The sequence below is a fragment of the Podarcis erhardii genome (genome assembly GCF_964252035.2).
Source record: "Podarcis erhardii genome assembly, chromosome: 16".
Taxonomy (NCBI): Eukaryota; Metazoa; Chordata; class Lepidosauria; order Squamata; family Lacertidae; genus Podarcis; species Podarcis erhardii.
The window spans coordinates 28,985,790-28,999,553 of record NC_138514.1 but is presented as its reverse complement, the minus strand read 5'-3'; the positions used below and the strand labels follow the sequence as shown (position 1 = coordinate 28,999,553).

Genomic DNA, 13,764 nt, shown 5'->3' with positions numbered 1-13,764 from the left:
ATTAGAAAACAGGACAGAATACAGTTGGCCAAAGTCCTTATCCAAACTGTTCCTTTAGATATTTAGCAGGTCGTGCTGGCAAGGGCTGATGAGAGTTGTTGGCAAAAACATCTGGAGGTGAATGTATATGATACCATTACTTTCTTCCGCTGCAGTATTTAAATCCATTTTGCAACCCAGCACAGTCAGATAGAATTAGGCTTTCTCTTTAAGATGGCAAAATGGACATGTTTAATCAGAGAAAAGTCATTGTTAATATTTGCTAAAGATTGGAAACCTCTCACAGACTTTTTGCGTCAGAAAGAAATAATGACATCTGGATTGGAGGGTTGAAGAGGATGTTTGTTCATAGAAAGTTGCTTTGTGGGGTGTTATAGTAAATTGGACTATAATACTGTTTTTATATAGTAGACAGATGAAGAATTGGAAGTTCTTTACTTTCAGAATTTACGTTTCTATCTTTCTCTTTTAACCTATTTTCTATTCTTTTTTTATTTCTCCCCGCCTTCTCAATTCCTCCTCCCCTTATTTATCTATATAAAAAGTCTTGGTTTGATTAAAAAACGGGAAAATATATCAAGTTTTGTATTTTTCTCTGTCAGCCTCAATAACATTTGGGCTTGCTTAACACCCACTCCATCTTACAAGGTAAAGAGAGACATTTCCTTGCCCTTTTTGCCCACCCCTCCTCCTCTTTCCTTTTCATCTCGCCTGAAGAAGCGTTGTGGAAAACTCAAAAGTGACATTTCAGCTAGCTGTAACACAGATATTACCTCCCTGCTATTCCTAGATATTCTCTCTCTCTTTCTTTCTCTCTCTCTCTGTGCAGTGGACCCAACACTGCTACCTGCATTTCTCATATATAAATCTCAGGAAACAGACACCTGGAGACGTTTTTTCCCTTTGACAGGTGCTTCTGCTAAATCGTTCGCTGGGGCCCAGTTTGCTGCAGCCTTCCGCTTCCCGCTGTGCCCTCCTTTTCACCCCGGCTTGTAATTTAATAGGGCCGCACGGTGTCTAGTCCACCTGCTGCAGGTGACGCAAGACAGATGATTGCAGGAGTTAACAGGTCGGGGAGCCGTCCCTTTTCAGCGTGTTGTGTAACATGAAGCCGAAGGAAAGGGAGTCCGGGGGGAGGAGAAAGAGGCTATTAGGGGGGAATATGTGACAGTCGCCTAAAATAGCATCCTAACTAGCTGCAGGCCTCTGCATCTCTGTGTTCACTTACATAATAAGAACTTCCTGACCTTATTTGTATCCATACTGGTTGGGATGCCATTTGCTGGGTCAGCCGTGCTTCAGGTTCTCCGCTATGCCTGAGCAATCGCAGGCAACTTGTCTTCTGTGCCTTCGCTCCAAAATTGATTCCAGAAAATGTATTATTTATTCATTCATTCATTCAATTTATTCAATTTATATACAGCCCTTTATCAAAAGATCTCAGAGAGATGTACAGCGTTAAGAACACATTTTACGGCGCATCGATAGTAAAAAAAATCATGATGATAAAATAATCATAAAAACCATCAACTCCCCAGCTTTAATATGGGTTTATTATTATTATTTTAAAGCTATTTGTATCCTGCCGTTCTCCCAAATTGGGATTCAAGGTGGCTTGCAACATTTTTTTAAAAAAATTAAAAACTCAAAGTCGTAAAACCAAAACTATTTAAAAGCAATAGTTTGAATACAGTGAAACATAGAATCATAGAATCGTAGAGTTGGAAGAGACCACAAGGGCCATCGAGTCCAACCCCCTGCCAAGCAGGAAACACCATCAGAGCACTCCTGACATATGGTTGTCAAGCCTCTGCTTAAAGACCTCCAAAGGAGGAGACTCCACCACACTCCTTGGCAGCAAATTCCACTGCCGAACAGCTCTTACTGTCAGGAAGTTCCTCCTAATGTTTAGGTGGAATCTTCTTTCTTGTAGTTTGGAACCATTGCTCCGTGTCCGCTTCTCTGGAGCAGCAGAAAACAACCTTTCTCCCTCCTCTATGTGACACCCTTTTATATATTTGAACATGGCTATCATATCACCCCTTAATATTTAGGACCAGCCATTAAAGTACAGTTTGCCCTGATGGCAGCCCAGCGATCAGCATCACCTGCACCTGAGTTTCCATTGGCCTTCCTGAAGAGGAAGGTCTTAGCCTTCTGGAGGAAGGAGAACAAGGAGGGAGCCAGTCTAGCCTCTCTTGGGAGGGAATCTCACAGTATGGGGGCTGCCACAGAAAAGGCTATCTCTCGTCACCACCAACTGCACCCCTGATGTTGGTGGGATCGAGAGAAGATGCTCACCAGAGGATGTTAGCACCCTAAGGCTTCATCCCTGTCAGAGTAGACCCATTGAAATTCATGGGCATGGCGGGTTCGGTCCATTAATTTCAGTGGGGCACTCTGGTTGGTAAGGAGGAACATTTTAAAATAGGCCCAGAGGGGTTAAATTCTTTTGGTCTACTTCTGCGATCTAGGATCTAGCTAACATGTCCCATCGGTGCAAGGATGTACGTTTCCACACTGGAACTTTCCCCATCCTCCCCGGCCATGTGTGCAGCCCCTCACAACCCCAAAGAAACTGCAAATATGAATGGATGAAAACAGGGCCCAGCATTTGCCTCTTCCGGTTTTGAATGCTTGAGCTGTGTTTTGTAAAATTTTTGTTTTGGCAGGCATCAGGTACGACACCACAATACGTCTTGTAGGCAACTGGAGAGCTTTTCCTTCTGCCTCCAAATCAGATATTGTGTTTTGATGATAAGTGTATGTTCTGTTGTGAGCTGCTTTGGGCACAGTTTGCTCCGGAAAGATGATACATGAGCTAACCCGTGTTCTCGTCTCAAATGCTGGCTATTGAATATATGCGGAACTCTGTTCTGATTTGTTCGTGGTGCTTTGTCCTTGCTTAAATCCGCAGGATCGCTTCGGGGGCCTGTCCGTTTCAATCCATCACTGTTATTAAAAACAAAAGCCAATAATGAGCGACATATTTTGATGGCTTGGGGTGGCTGAACCTGGTGACAAAAGCAGGTGTGTGTGTGTGGGTGTGTTGAGAGAGAGAGAGCGCAGGAGCAGCATCAGTTAAGCTTGGATAATATAAAAAATACACTTCATGTGTACACAAATGGAGGAGCTCCTTCATCAACCCTTTGCATCAACCCTGGCTTTTGCCAATCCGTGTCTGGGATCCTCATAGTGGAAATATTTATTTTAATGTTGATGTTTGCAGCAAGGTTTTCTTTTGGCACAAAGGCAGCAAACAGAGGTGGAGGGCAGGGGTTCTCTGCCTTAGAAATACAGTGGTACCTCGGTTTACGAACTTAATCCATTCCGTAAGTCCGTTCCTAAACCAAGGCGTGCTTTCCCATAGCAACAGGGGACTCAATTTACAAATGGAACACACTCAACAGGAAGTGAAACATGTTCTGCTTCCAAGGCAAAGTTCACAAACCAAAACACCTACTTCTGTGTTTGCATCGTTTTTAATCCAAGTTGTTCATAAACTAAGATGTTCTTAAACCAAGATTCACCTCTGCATTCCAGCAGACGGAGTGAATCCCGTAAGCTGTTTGCTAAGGATGGTCCTGGGCACCATGCCTTGTGCGGCTAGAGGAGGGAAGGCATTACCATGGCAACGCAAGGGCGTGCCAAGAGGCTCTAGGCCGGGTTGTTGTAGGGATTGAATGAGGAGGGGGAGAACCACATACGTGGACAGAGTTGTTCCGCCTGGCCTTTGGCTTGGAGTCAATTTGATCCCCTCTTTCTTTTTTCCTTTCTCCTCCTGTGATGAGGCTGCATTTTAATGTTTTAATGTTGTATTTTAATATTGTTTTTAAGTTGTATTCATTCAACTAGTTTTTATTATTGGTTGTTAGCCGCCCTAAGCTCGGCCTTGGCTGGGGAGGGCGGGGTATTATTATTATTATTATTATTAATAATAATAATAATACACCACCTGGAGCTCCTCGGAGCAAAGGGCAGGATATAAATGCAACAAATAAGTAAAATAAATAACTAGGGAGAAGCATAGCTGGGCAAGGAAATCCGCAAACCTTGTGGCCCCATGGAGTCTCTGCACCAGAGTAAATTCTGGCATATATCTTGTCCTGATTTGCTGCTGGTTCCTTGCAGAGCAGACTGAAGATCAGTGCTGTTCATATTGAGGCCTGCTCTGTCTGTAGGCAGCAGGACCTGGAGACAAAGGGCCCCTCACTTGCCAAACTCGAGAACAATCCTGCTATTTAAACTGTGTGTCAGACCAGCTGGAGATGATACGGGTTGGGTCCTCTGCTCAGGGAGGAGCCCAGGAGTTGTGGCAGCATAGCTTTCTTAAATAAAAGAATAGCAATAATCCTCATCTTTGTTACTGGCTCTTTCCCCTCTTTCTCTGGGAAACAGCTTATCTGCATTGCTCGCCAGAATGACAAAGCATAGCAACATTTTTTACTGGAATCATTGACTCCTAGAATGGTAGCATTGGAAGGAACCCCCACGGGTCAAACCCCTGCGAGGCAAGAATCACAGCTAAAGGATCCCTGACAGGTGGCCATCCAACCTCTGCTTAAAAACTCCTGCGAAAGGAACAGACGATAATTCGGTTGGTGGAGCACCTGCTGTTGCACAGACATCTCTAGCCGAATGAATTGGAGAGCAGTTGATGGGGAAGATTGCAGGGAGTCACTGTCCGGCAGAGGGACACGGGTGGCTCTGTGGGTTAAACCACTGAGCCTAGGACTTGCTGATCAAAAGGTTGGCGGTTCGAATCCCCGCGACGGGGCGAGCTCCCATTGCTCGGTCCCTGCTCCTGCCAACCTGGCAGTTCAAAAGCACGTCAAAGTGCAAGTAGATAAATAGGTACCACTCCGGTGGGAAGGTAAACAGCGTTTCCGTGCTCTGCTCTGGTTCGCCAGAAACGGCTTAGTCATGCTGGCCACATGACCCAGAAGCTGTATGCAGGCTCCCTCGGCCAATAAAGCGAGATGAGTGCCACAACCCCAGAGTCGGTCACGACTGGACCTAATGGTCAGGGGTCCCCTTTACCTTTACCTTTACTGTCCGGCAGAGTGGACAGGACTAGGCTAGATCAGGCCAATACAAAACCAGCCCACCCACAAAACACCAGGGGGCAATGAATGCCTCTGCAGCCAATAATAATAATAATAATAATAATAATAATAATAATAATAATAATTTATTAATATCCTGCCCTCCCCAGCCGAAGCCGGGCTCTGAGTGGCTAACAACAATAAAAGTAACACAGCATTCTAAAATCAATTCAAAATCAAATTAATGGCTCTACTCCTCTCCCTGCTCTGTCTCATTCTGAGGAGGTGAAGCGGGGTCCTTCCTTAGAGCAAGGCATTCTGGGAGGAGGGGACCAGGAAGAGAACTCGTGACCCGCTGCTGTGGAACTTCAAAGTTCTGTGTCACGTGTCGCAAACGTTGAACCTCTGTGAAGTTCGGCACTTGTCAGTCCCCAACTCCCACATTTATGGGGCTGTACCACTGTCCCCAAGTTCACACAGCAAAAACCCAAATGTATGTGGAGACCTATGGGACCCTGATGATTTTGCAGAGTTGATACTCTCATGAGAAGCTGAGGCGCCTAAGGAATAGGACCATTGAAATGAATGGGACCCAAGCTGGTCAGGCCCATTATTTCCAATGGGTTTTCTCTGAGGAGGACTAGCACTAGGCCGGGGGGGGGGGGTACCTTTGGCCTGCCAGATGTTGCTGAACTGCAACTCCCATCAGGCCTAACAGGCGTGACCAGTGGTCAGGCACGATGGGAGTTATAGTTGGGAGGGGCTGGTTTATTTCCCTCTCATTCTATTAATAAAACCAAAAACAGCAGACCAAGTTTCACAAAACATAATTCATTTCCTTCAGTTGCTTTTGTTCCCAAAGTTCACTAGTTTTTCTGCCCATGTAACTTTCCATACTTTCTTACACCATGATTCTAACGATAGATTTTTAATGTTCTGGAGTGATAGTTTTCTGATCCTATGCCTTATTTTCTCTTTTTGTGGCAGTCCTGAGGAAACCGCAACAAATAACATAAATGTCTTGAGGTCCCTCTTCCTGGATATGATTTCCGTGGTAATTGATTTCATTTTCTTCCTTCCTTTTTTCTCAGACTTTAAAGACAGTGAGTGAAATCAAGGTCAAGGTGGACCAGGAGAAGATCATCAAATGTCTGGAGCTACTGAACTACCTCATAAAAACTGTGACTCAGCAGGTAGATTTTGCTCTTCCAGCCTGGTTTTATCTTTTATCTGGGACACTGGAGTCTCTTAGCTCACGTAAATTGATCATATGGACCTTTCCTCTTTGGATTAAGATTGCTGTTCCGCTAGGTCTTTGTAGTTGAGAATAGGTGCTTCTTGGTGTGAGATAAGGCTGGATGGAAATAAAGTCTTACTGTACATTGGGGATGATGATGGTGATAATAATAATAATAATTTTATTCTTTATACACCACCCATCTGACTGGGTTGCCCTAGCCACTCTGGGCAGCTTCCAGAATATAACAGAACACAGCGAAACATTTGACATTAAAAACCTTCCAATACAGGGCTGCTTTCAGATGTCTTTGGAAAGTTGTGTAGTTGTTCGTCTTGTGTAGTTGTTGACATCTGATGGGAGGATGTTCCACAGGGCAGGTGCCACTACTGAGAAGGCCCTCTGTCTGGTTCCCTGTAACCTCACTTCTCGCAGTAAGGGAACCAGCAGAAGACCTTCGGAGGAGAACCTCAGTGTCTGAGCTGAATGATGGGGGTTGAGACACTCCTTCAGGTATACTGGGCCGAAGCTGTTTAGAGCTTTAGAGGTCAGCACCAACACTTTGAGTTGTGCTTGGAAACGTACTGAGAGCCAACGTGGATCCTTTAGGGCTGGTAGTATATGTTCTGCCAGTCTTGACTCCTGATTCCTTGTCCTGTGGCTTTATCTCCTGGACCACCAGCGCTTCGTATCAACCACAAACCAAGCGGACTCAGGTCTGAGCTTCAAGGGCTCCACCTGGGAATGGCATCAGCCCTGCCTCCTGATTCAGTCATCAGATCCCAGGGCCAATCCCTATTCCACCCTATCCCAGGTTCCGAACTTCCTCCTCCCTGAGGAGCATCTTAGCCCATCAGAGAAGATCTCTCATCCTGCATACTGTGCTGGGGGCTATGTTTACCTGTCTATGTTCCTTCTGATGGCTGCTTCTGAAACCCAGCCCCCATCCACATGTGTACCTCATTCTTGGTGTCAGGCTCTCATATCCCCCCCCCCCTTTGGACCCTGCAAATCTTGACTGCTTAGCTGCCTGTCCCCGGATGGTCCCCAGTAGAGAGTGAATGAGTTGTTGCTGAGCGACTGATTCAGCGGATGGGTGAATGAATGAAATCAAGCAATGAATGAATCATTCGTATTTTATCCCCCTTGAAGCGAACATGATGGGGAAGGAACCAGTGGCATGAAGGAGAAGAATGCATTCTGCATATGCTCAACATTATTCTGGCCTTGCAGGAGAGCAAGAGCAACTTCATGCCAGCCCCAGCTCATATGTTGATTCCTCCTCTCCCCCTTCTTCTTTAACTGTTATTATGCAAGGCGATCCTTTGCCTTCTTTTGGGCATATTTATTTATTGGTGGATTGTTTAGAATTGTAGGCTTGGAAGGGACCCCAAGGCATAGCTGTCATCCGTCCCTTATTTGGCGGGAAACTCCCTTATCCCAGCGCCGTGTCCCGCTGCTGTCCCTTATTGATGATGTCCCTTAAATTTCCCAGGTTTCAAAGGAAGCAGCTCCTCTCCCTCCCTCCCTCCCTGGCGGCCAGGGAGGAGGGAGGCTCCAGCTGTGTTGCTTGGCTGCCCAGCCCACCCCCCTCCGGCCTCCTCTCATCAGCCTCGGCCCCCAGGAGCCCCTCCCTGCCAGGACTGGCGGGAGTCTCGGGACCTTCTGCCGCCATCCTCCTCGTGGCCGCCAAACTGAGCTTCTCTGCCTGGGGCCTCCCCACTGCCTGGCGCCGCCGCTACCGCTACCGCTAGGCCATACTGCGGCTGTGCCGCCCAAGGACCCGGATCAGATGGGCAGCCTGGCGCGGCCTATGAATTGCTGTGGAGCCTTGAGAGGAGAGCGAGGGCAACCCATTGAGAAAGCAGTTCAGAGAGAGGAGGCGGAGGCGGGGGCAGGTGTTCCAAGGGCTACAAGGGAAGGACCGCAAGCGCTTCTCCCATAGATTTGTAGTGGTAGACTAGCATAGATGGTCTGATCTGCGTGTTTACTTCGAGCGCTATTTCCCCACCCCCTCTTCCTCCCGCCCCGCCTGATGGAACTGAGAGCTGCAGATGGAGCACGAGAGAAAAGATACAGAACTGCAGCAGCATCTTCGTAGCTTGGACTTCATTTTGCGTGAAAAGTGGTTTCATCAGCTGTTGTCTTGAGCAGTAACCTCTGGAAACGAAGGTCTAAAAACCGGCGCTGCTCTCCCAAATTATCTGGTCCCTTTTAACTTCGTATTTCAGCTGGTTGGCTAAAATCCCTTATTTTGGCTGCTGATCCCTTATTTTCGAGGCTGCTGGTCCCTTATTTTCAAATCTGTAAGTTGACAGCTATGCCCCAAGGGTCTAGTCCAACCTCCTGCAATGCAGGAACCATAACTAAAAGTGCTTGTAAGACCTTACGGATCCTTAGAAGTTTGGTTTTTGGGGGGCTGGGGAGCTAGATTGTCAGTGGAAAAAATCATTTGCAGCTTTTTTGACAGCTGTGTGGGTGAGACAAGGACAGGACCCTTGTGGGAGAGAGAGGTTGACAGCTCAAGCAGACAGGAAGGAGCCAACCCAAGTTTCCCTTCTGGGTCTCCAGCTTCCCCTGAGCATCCTTCTCCCGGGTCTCTTCCCTCCTCCCTCCCAATGATACCATCCTTCTCACCCCCCTTAGACACCATGTCTTTCTGTGAAATCGCCGGCAATCTGTAGCCAGTGGCAGCAACCAGGGAATCATCAGCGCAGCTTCCCCAGCCCTGACAATGACGTGGGAACCTCAGCAGCGATTTGTTCACATATTATCCATTTCTCAGCACAGCCTTCGTGTGTAATGATCCCAAGCGGGTGGGTGGGGGGTGAAGGGCAGGAACCCACCATAAAACTCAGGTATAAGATATCCCATTTTATCTATTTTGGAAGAAGACCAAACTCTACAGGTAGATGTGTTTAGAAAGAATTTTATTTATCAGTATAAGCTGGCTGGCCTTGAGCGCTGCAGTTCTCTTCGCTGTTTTTGTGGGTGGTCTTGAGAAAACTTGGCCCGGCTTCAGACATCCCTGGAAGGAGGGGGGAAAAAAGGGCAGTGAGTGGGATGGCTGGAATTTAGCAACATCACCCAGAACACCTCCACTGGCATCTGCCCAGCAACTTCATCCGCTAACTTCAGCCTGCCAGTTTCCACAGCTTTCACCTGTTCACAAATATCCGCCAATTTCCTTTTTCGCACACCGTGTTGGCATGAATGCGCACACGCCACTTGCCTCGACCGCATTTGAACCCTCCCATTCTCACTCACACACAAACAGGCAGCAGCCAACATCCATGAAGAACTCCAGCAGGGACGTTTCTTCGTCATTCGCTCTCCATTCATTCCCATTCATGCCCTGGCTTCAGCCCACAAATATCCACCAGCTTCTGTTGACTGGTGTCCGAAAGTGAACTTCAACAGACCTTTTATCTGGACCTCCTGTCTCTCATTCCATAACATCCGCTGCCTCTGTTGTCTTTTGTGCATGCATTAATTAATTTTTTTCCAAGAAGACACTTAAGTGGAGATTTCCATCCTGGTTTGTCTACTTTGAATCTGACTTTTTTAAAAAAGCAAATACAGTAGAACCTCTACTTACGACCGCCTCTACTTGGGCCCGATCCAAGTTGCGACCGCAGCAAACCCGGAAGTAAATACTGGGTTTGCCCTGATTCGCGTACGTGCAGAAGTGACTTCTGCTGTTTGCGCACATGCAGAAGCGGCAAGCGGCTGCCGCCATCTGCACATGTGCAGAAGCGCACAGCTGCCAAATGCACCAGCGACCCAGATCGACTTACGGACGGACCTCTGGAACTGTTTACATCCATAAGTAGAGATTCCACTGTACATATATGAAACTGTTTTTATATGCTTATATTAAGTTGCTCTGAGATACATATCTAAAATTGAAATTAATTAACATGGCGACATATGGCTGCTTCTTCGTTTAGGGAGACCCAAGAGCTCCGTTGCGCATCTTGCCAATTTGTGAGCGTGTAAAGATACGGATTTGCAGTTTGCGTGACTTATTTGAGGTGCAGTGTTTGGGGGACGCCAACCAATCTGGCTTTGTGGTCTTTCCCCTTCAGAAGCTGAATGTGGATCTGGCAGGGCTGCGCCAGGTGCTGCAGGCGCTGAGTCAGCACGAAGGCTTCGGGAGGTCCACACGACTCGACAATATCTACTGGAACGTCATGAAGCTCCTGGGCGTCACGTAGGTGCTTTGTTTTGGGGCGAAACCTGGCTGGATGTGAATCGCATTGTTGGCCCTTGCGTTTATTTATTACTTGCATTAAAATGAAAGCTCATGAGAGGTTCCCAGCAGGAGAACCTCTTTGGTGTAGTGGACAGACTATGGGCATGGGAGACCCGGGTTCAAATCCTCACTCAGCCAGGGACAACCTCCCTTGCAGGGTGGCTGTAAGGATGAAATGAGTAGAGGGAAGACCATGTCTGCCTGCTTGAGGTCCTCAGAGGAAAGGTGGGATATAAATATAATGCCACTGAAATGTGGCTTACTGGTAGAACATTGCTCTGTCCCAGGTTCCATCTTTGGCATCTCCAGATGGGGTTGGGAAGGACCCCTCCCTGAAACCCTGGAGAATGCTGCCAGTCAGTGTAGACAGCACTAAGCTAGATGGACCAGTGGTCTGATTCTGTCTGAGGCAGCTGCCTATGCTCCTAACAACAGCAACCTGGGTTGGAACAGCGCAGGGATGTCTTCAACTCCTTTCCCCCTTGCCATATTCCCAACTTCCCCCCCTACTCGCCCGCAGTTGCAGTTCCATAAATGAAGAAGACGCATCTGAGGGCCGCTCAGGTTTTGTTTGGTTCTCTGCATTAAGACAGCTTCATAATCTTTGGCCTGTTAAATATGGTGCCTGGTGTGCAGGTGCACTTGGGGGGGGTGGCGCAGAGGGCAATGTGAGCAGGATGCAGCAGGGCAGTCATGCACCCTGTTAGCCCCCCCCCCCCCGAAAAATGTGCCCGGGCTCCACGCCACCTCCCTGGCCCTATCCAGGTGTTTAGAAAGTTGATGCGAGTTTTAATTTGCTTTTAATCTATTGTTATTTTAACGTTTTGAAATACCATATTACTGTATTGTTGCTGATTTTTCTTAGTGATAATTTTATTGCATTATTATTATTATTATTATTATTATTATTATTATTATATTTTACAATCAAGCAGTGTATAAATAAATAAATGAAACATCCAGTGGGGACCCAGTTTTGGGAAGCCTGGAATAGATGAGCTTTTCTTATTTATACAGGGTGATTCTTTTAAAGAGGCCCTGTGGAACATGTGTACTCTATATCCATGGGGCCCCTTTTAAAGGACTCACCCTGTACAAATATCATAACAACAGGGCTGGGGGGAGCCACTGCTCTTAAACCGCCATAAAGCCACACTATAGATATACACATCACGCCTTTTGCTGTCTTGTGACTTATCCAGCCCGCCCGTTTCTCTGTCCGGTGTCTTTTCAAAGCAACTTGGACCATCTTCTCTTGATTTCCAGGCGACCGGTCAAGGAGAAAGCCCCGGCCCAGCCGAAGAACCCAGCCACAGCCGAGGCGCCGAAGCGGAAGAAAAAGGGCTTCCTGCCTGCCACCAAGATACGCAAGAACCGCAAGAAGGTGCCGCCAAGCCAGTCCCAGGAGAACGGTGCCGAGAACGGCGGCAAAGAGGCCACCACGACTGTTGCAGACAACGCCACCCCTACGGGGAAGAAGAGGAAAAGGAAGAGGAAGAACCGAGGGGGAGGGGGAGGCCAGAGCCAAGTGTCCGCGGAGGGTCCTCCAGCCAAAAAGTTGGCGCAGCCGCAAGGACACGGCAAAAAGGCTGATGCGCAGCAGGGCAGTTTGAAGAAGAAGAAAAAGAAGAAGGGAAAGAAAGGGAAGATGGCAGAGGACTGATTTGGGAAGGGAACTGGAAGGGGAAAATGCTGGTTTTATAAATGCTCGGAGGAGCCTTGGCCAACTTGGTGCCCCTCCAGGTGTTTTGGACTACAACTCCCATCAGCCCCAACCAGCATGTTGTAGTTCAAAACACCTGGAGGGCACCAGGTTGGCCAAGGCTGGGGAATAAACCTTTTGCACCTTTTGTTTGGCTTAAACCAGGGTTTCCCAAACTTGGGTCCTCTGCTGTGGTTGGACTACAACTCCCATCATCCCTAGGTAGCAGGACCAGTGGTCAGGGATAATGGGAATTGTAGTCCCCCCCCCAAAAAAAAAACAGCCAGTGGCCCAAGTTTGGGAAACCCTGGTTAAATAATCCACTGAATGCAAATGTGTGATAAGCATCCCTTTTGTGTATATAAAAAAATCAGCTTGCAGAGTTTTAACTATACTACTATAATATTACTATAGTAGATTGTTACTGGTAGTATATTACTACTGATTGGAAATCCAGTACTCTGCTCCAGAGTTACTAGCCTTGAAACAAATAAATAAAAGGTTTTGGGTCCCTTGGTTAACGTGCTCAGAAAGCCCAAAGGAAGCCAGATCATAGATAATATAACACATTTTGGGTTTAAATGGAAGCAGCCTCTTTTAGACGTCGCTGTTGGAACTCCTTGGAACATTCAGATTTATGATCCGCTCCAGTCCGCTGTCCTGACCTTTTTAATAACAGAAGGCTGCAAGTTACTCCGCTGTTGGATGTGTAATCCTTCATAAAAATTATATGTTTTAAAAGAGTTAGCAGTGGTGAAGTCTCTGTTAGAGCTGGAACACGTTTTTCTCTGCATGTCTTTATTTGATAGAGACGGGGGTGGGAATCGATGCCCCCCTTTGCAAAAGATTAACAGTCAATATAATAAAGGATTGTCCTAGAGCTGGAAGGGAGGTCCAGCGTCTTCCAGTCCAGCCCTCTCCCAGTGCAGGAAATCTGTTTTCAGAGGTCCAACCTCTTCTTCAACACCTTCTGAAATGCTCCTTTGGACTTCTGGACAATCAGAAGTCCTTCCTCTCGTAATTTGAACCCTCTGGTGTGGCTTATGCCACCTGGGACAACAGAAAATGATGTTGCTGAAGTTTATTTGGTGGGGGAGAATAAAACAATGAAAGGAAGAGTTTCTCATAGAAAAAAATTGAGAAAAATAGTGCCTGTATTTTCTGTTTCATATCTCATGTTCTACAAATGCTAGAAGCATGCTTATACTTTTGTAACTTTATACTCTAGAACGGCTAGTCCTTCCTTTTATCACTTGATCTTTTTTTGCCAGGTTGAGCACAGTTTCCCTTGTTTTGGAGAAGACAAGGGCAAAGCAGGAGCTGAGAATTCCTGCATTGCAGGGGGTTGGACTAGATGACCCCGAAGCTCCCTTCCAACTCCACGAGTCTGTGATTCTGTGATTTCCATCATCTTTGCACTTCCTCTTGTGCTAAACCCAAAAAGCCCTTCAAAAAAAATGTAATTATACAAAAAGCGGCATTGTGTCAAGCACAGCATCCAAGGACAATTTTCTAAGCTGTACCA

General features: G+C 46.9%; 1 protein-coding gene across 1 annotated transcript in view; it reads left to right on the top strand.

The window, feature by feature from the left end:
- Positions 1 to 12,982, top strand: part of MYBBP1A (MYB binding protein 1a) — a 52,617-nt gene extending 39,635 nt beyond the window's left edge. The window contains exons 25-27 of the mRNA XM_081843447.1: positions 6,137 to 6,238; positions 10,371 to 10,495; positions 11,804 to 12,982. Of these exons, the coding sequence (XP_081699573.1) occupies positions 6,137 to 6,238; positions 10,371 to 10,495; positions 11,804 to 12,200 (624 nt within the window). The 3' untranslated portion in view covers positions 12,201 to 12,982. The remainder of the gene's footprint in view (positions 1 to 6,136; positions 6,239 to 10,370; positions 10,496 to 11,803) is intronic.
- The last annotated feature ends 782 nt before the right edge of the window (positions 12,983 to 13,764 follow it).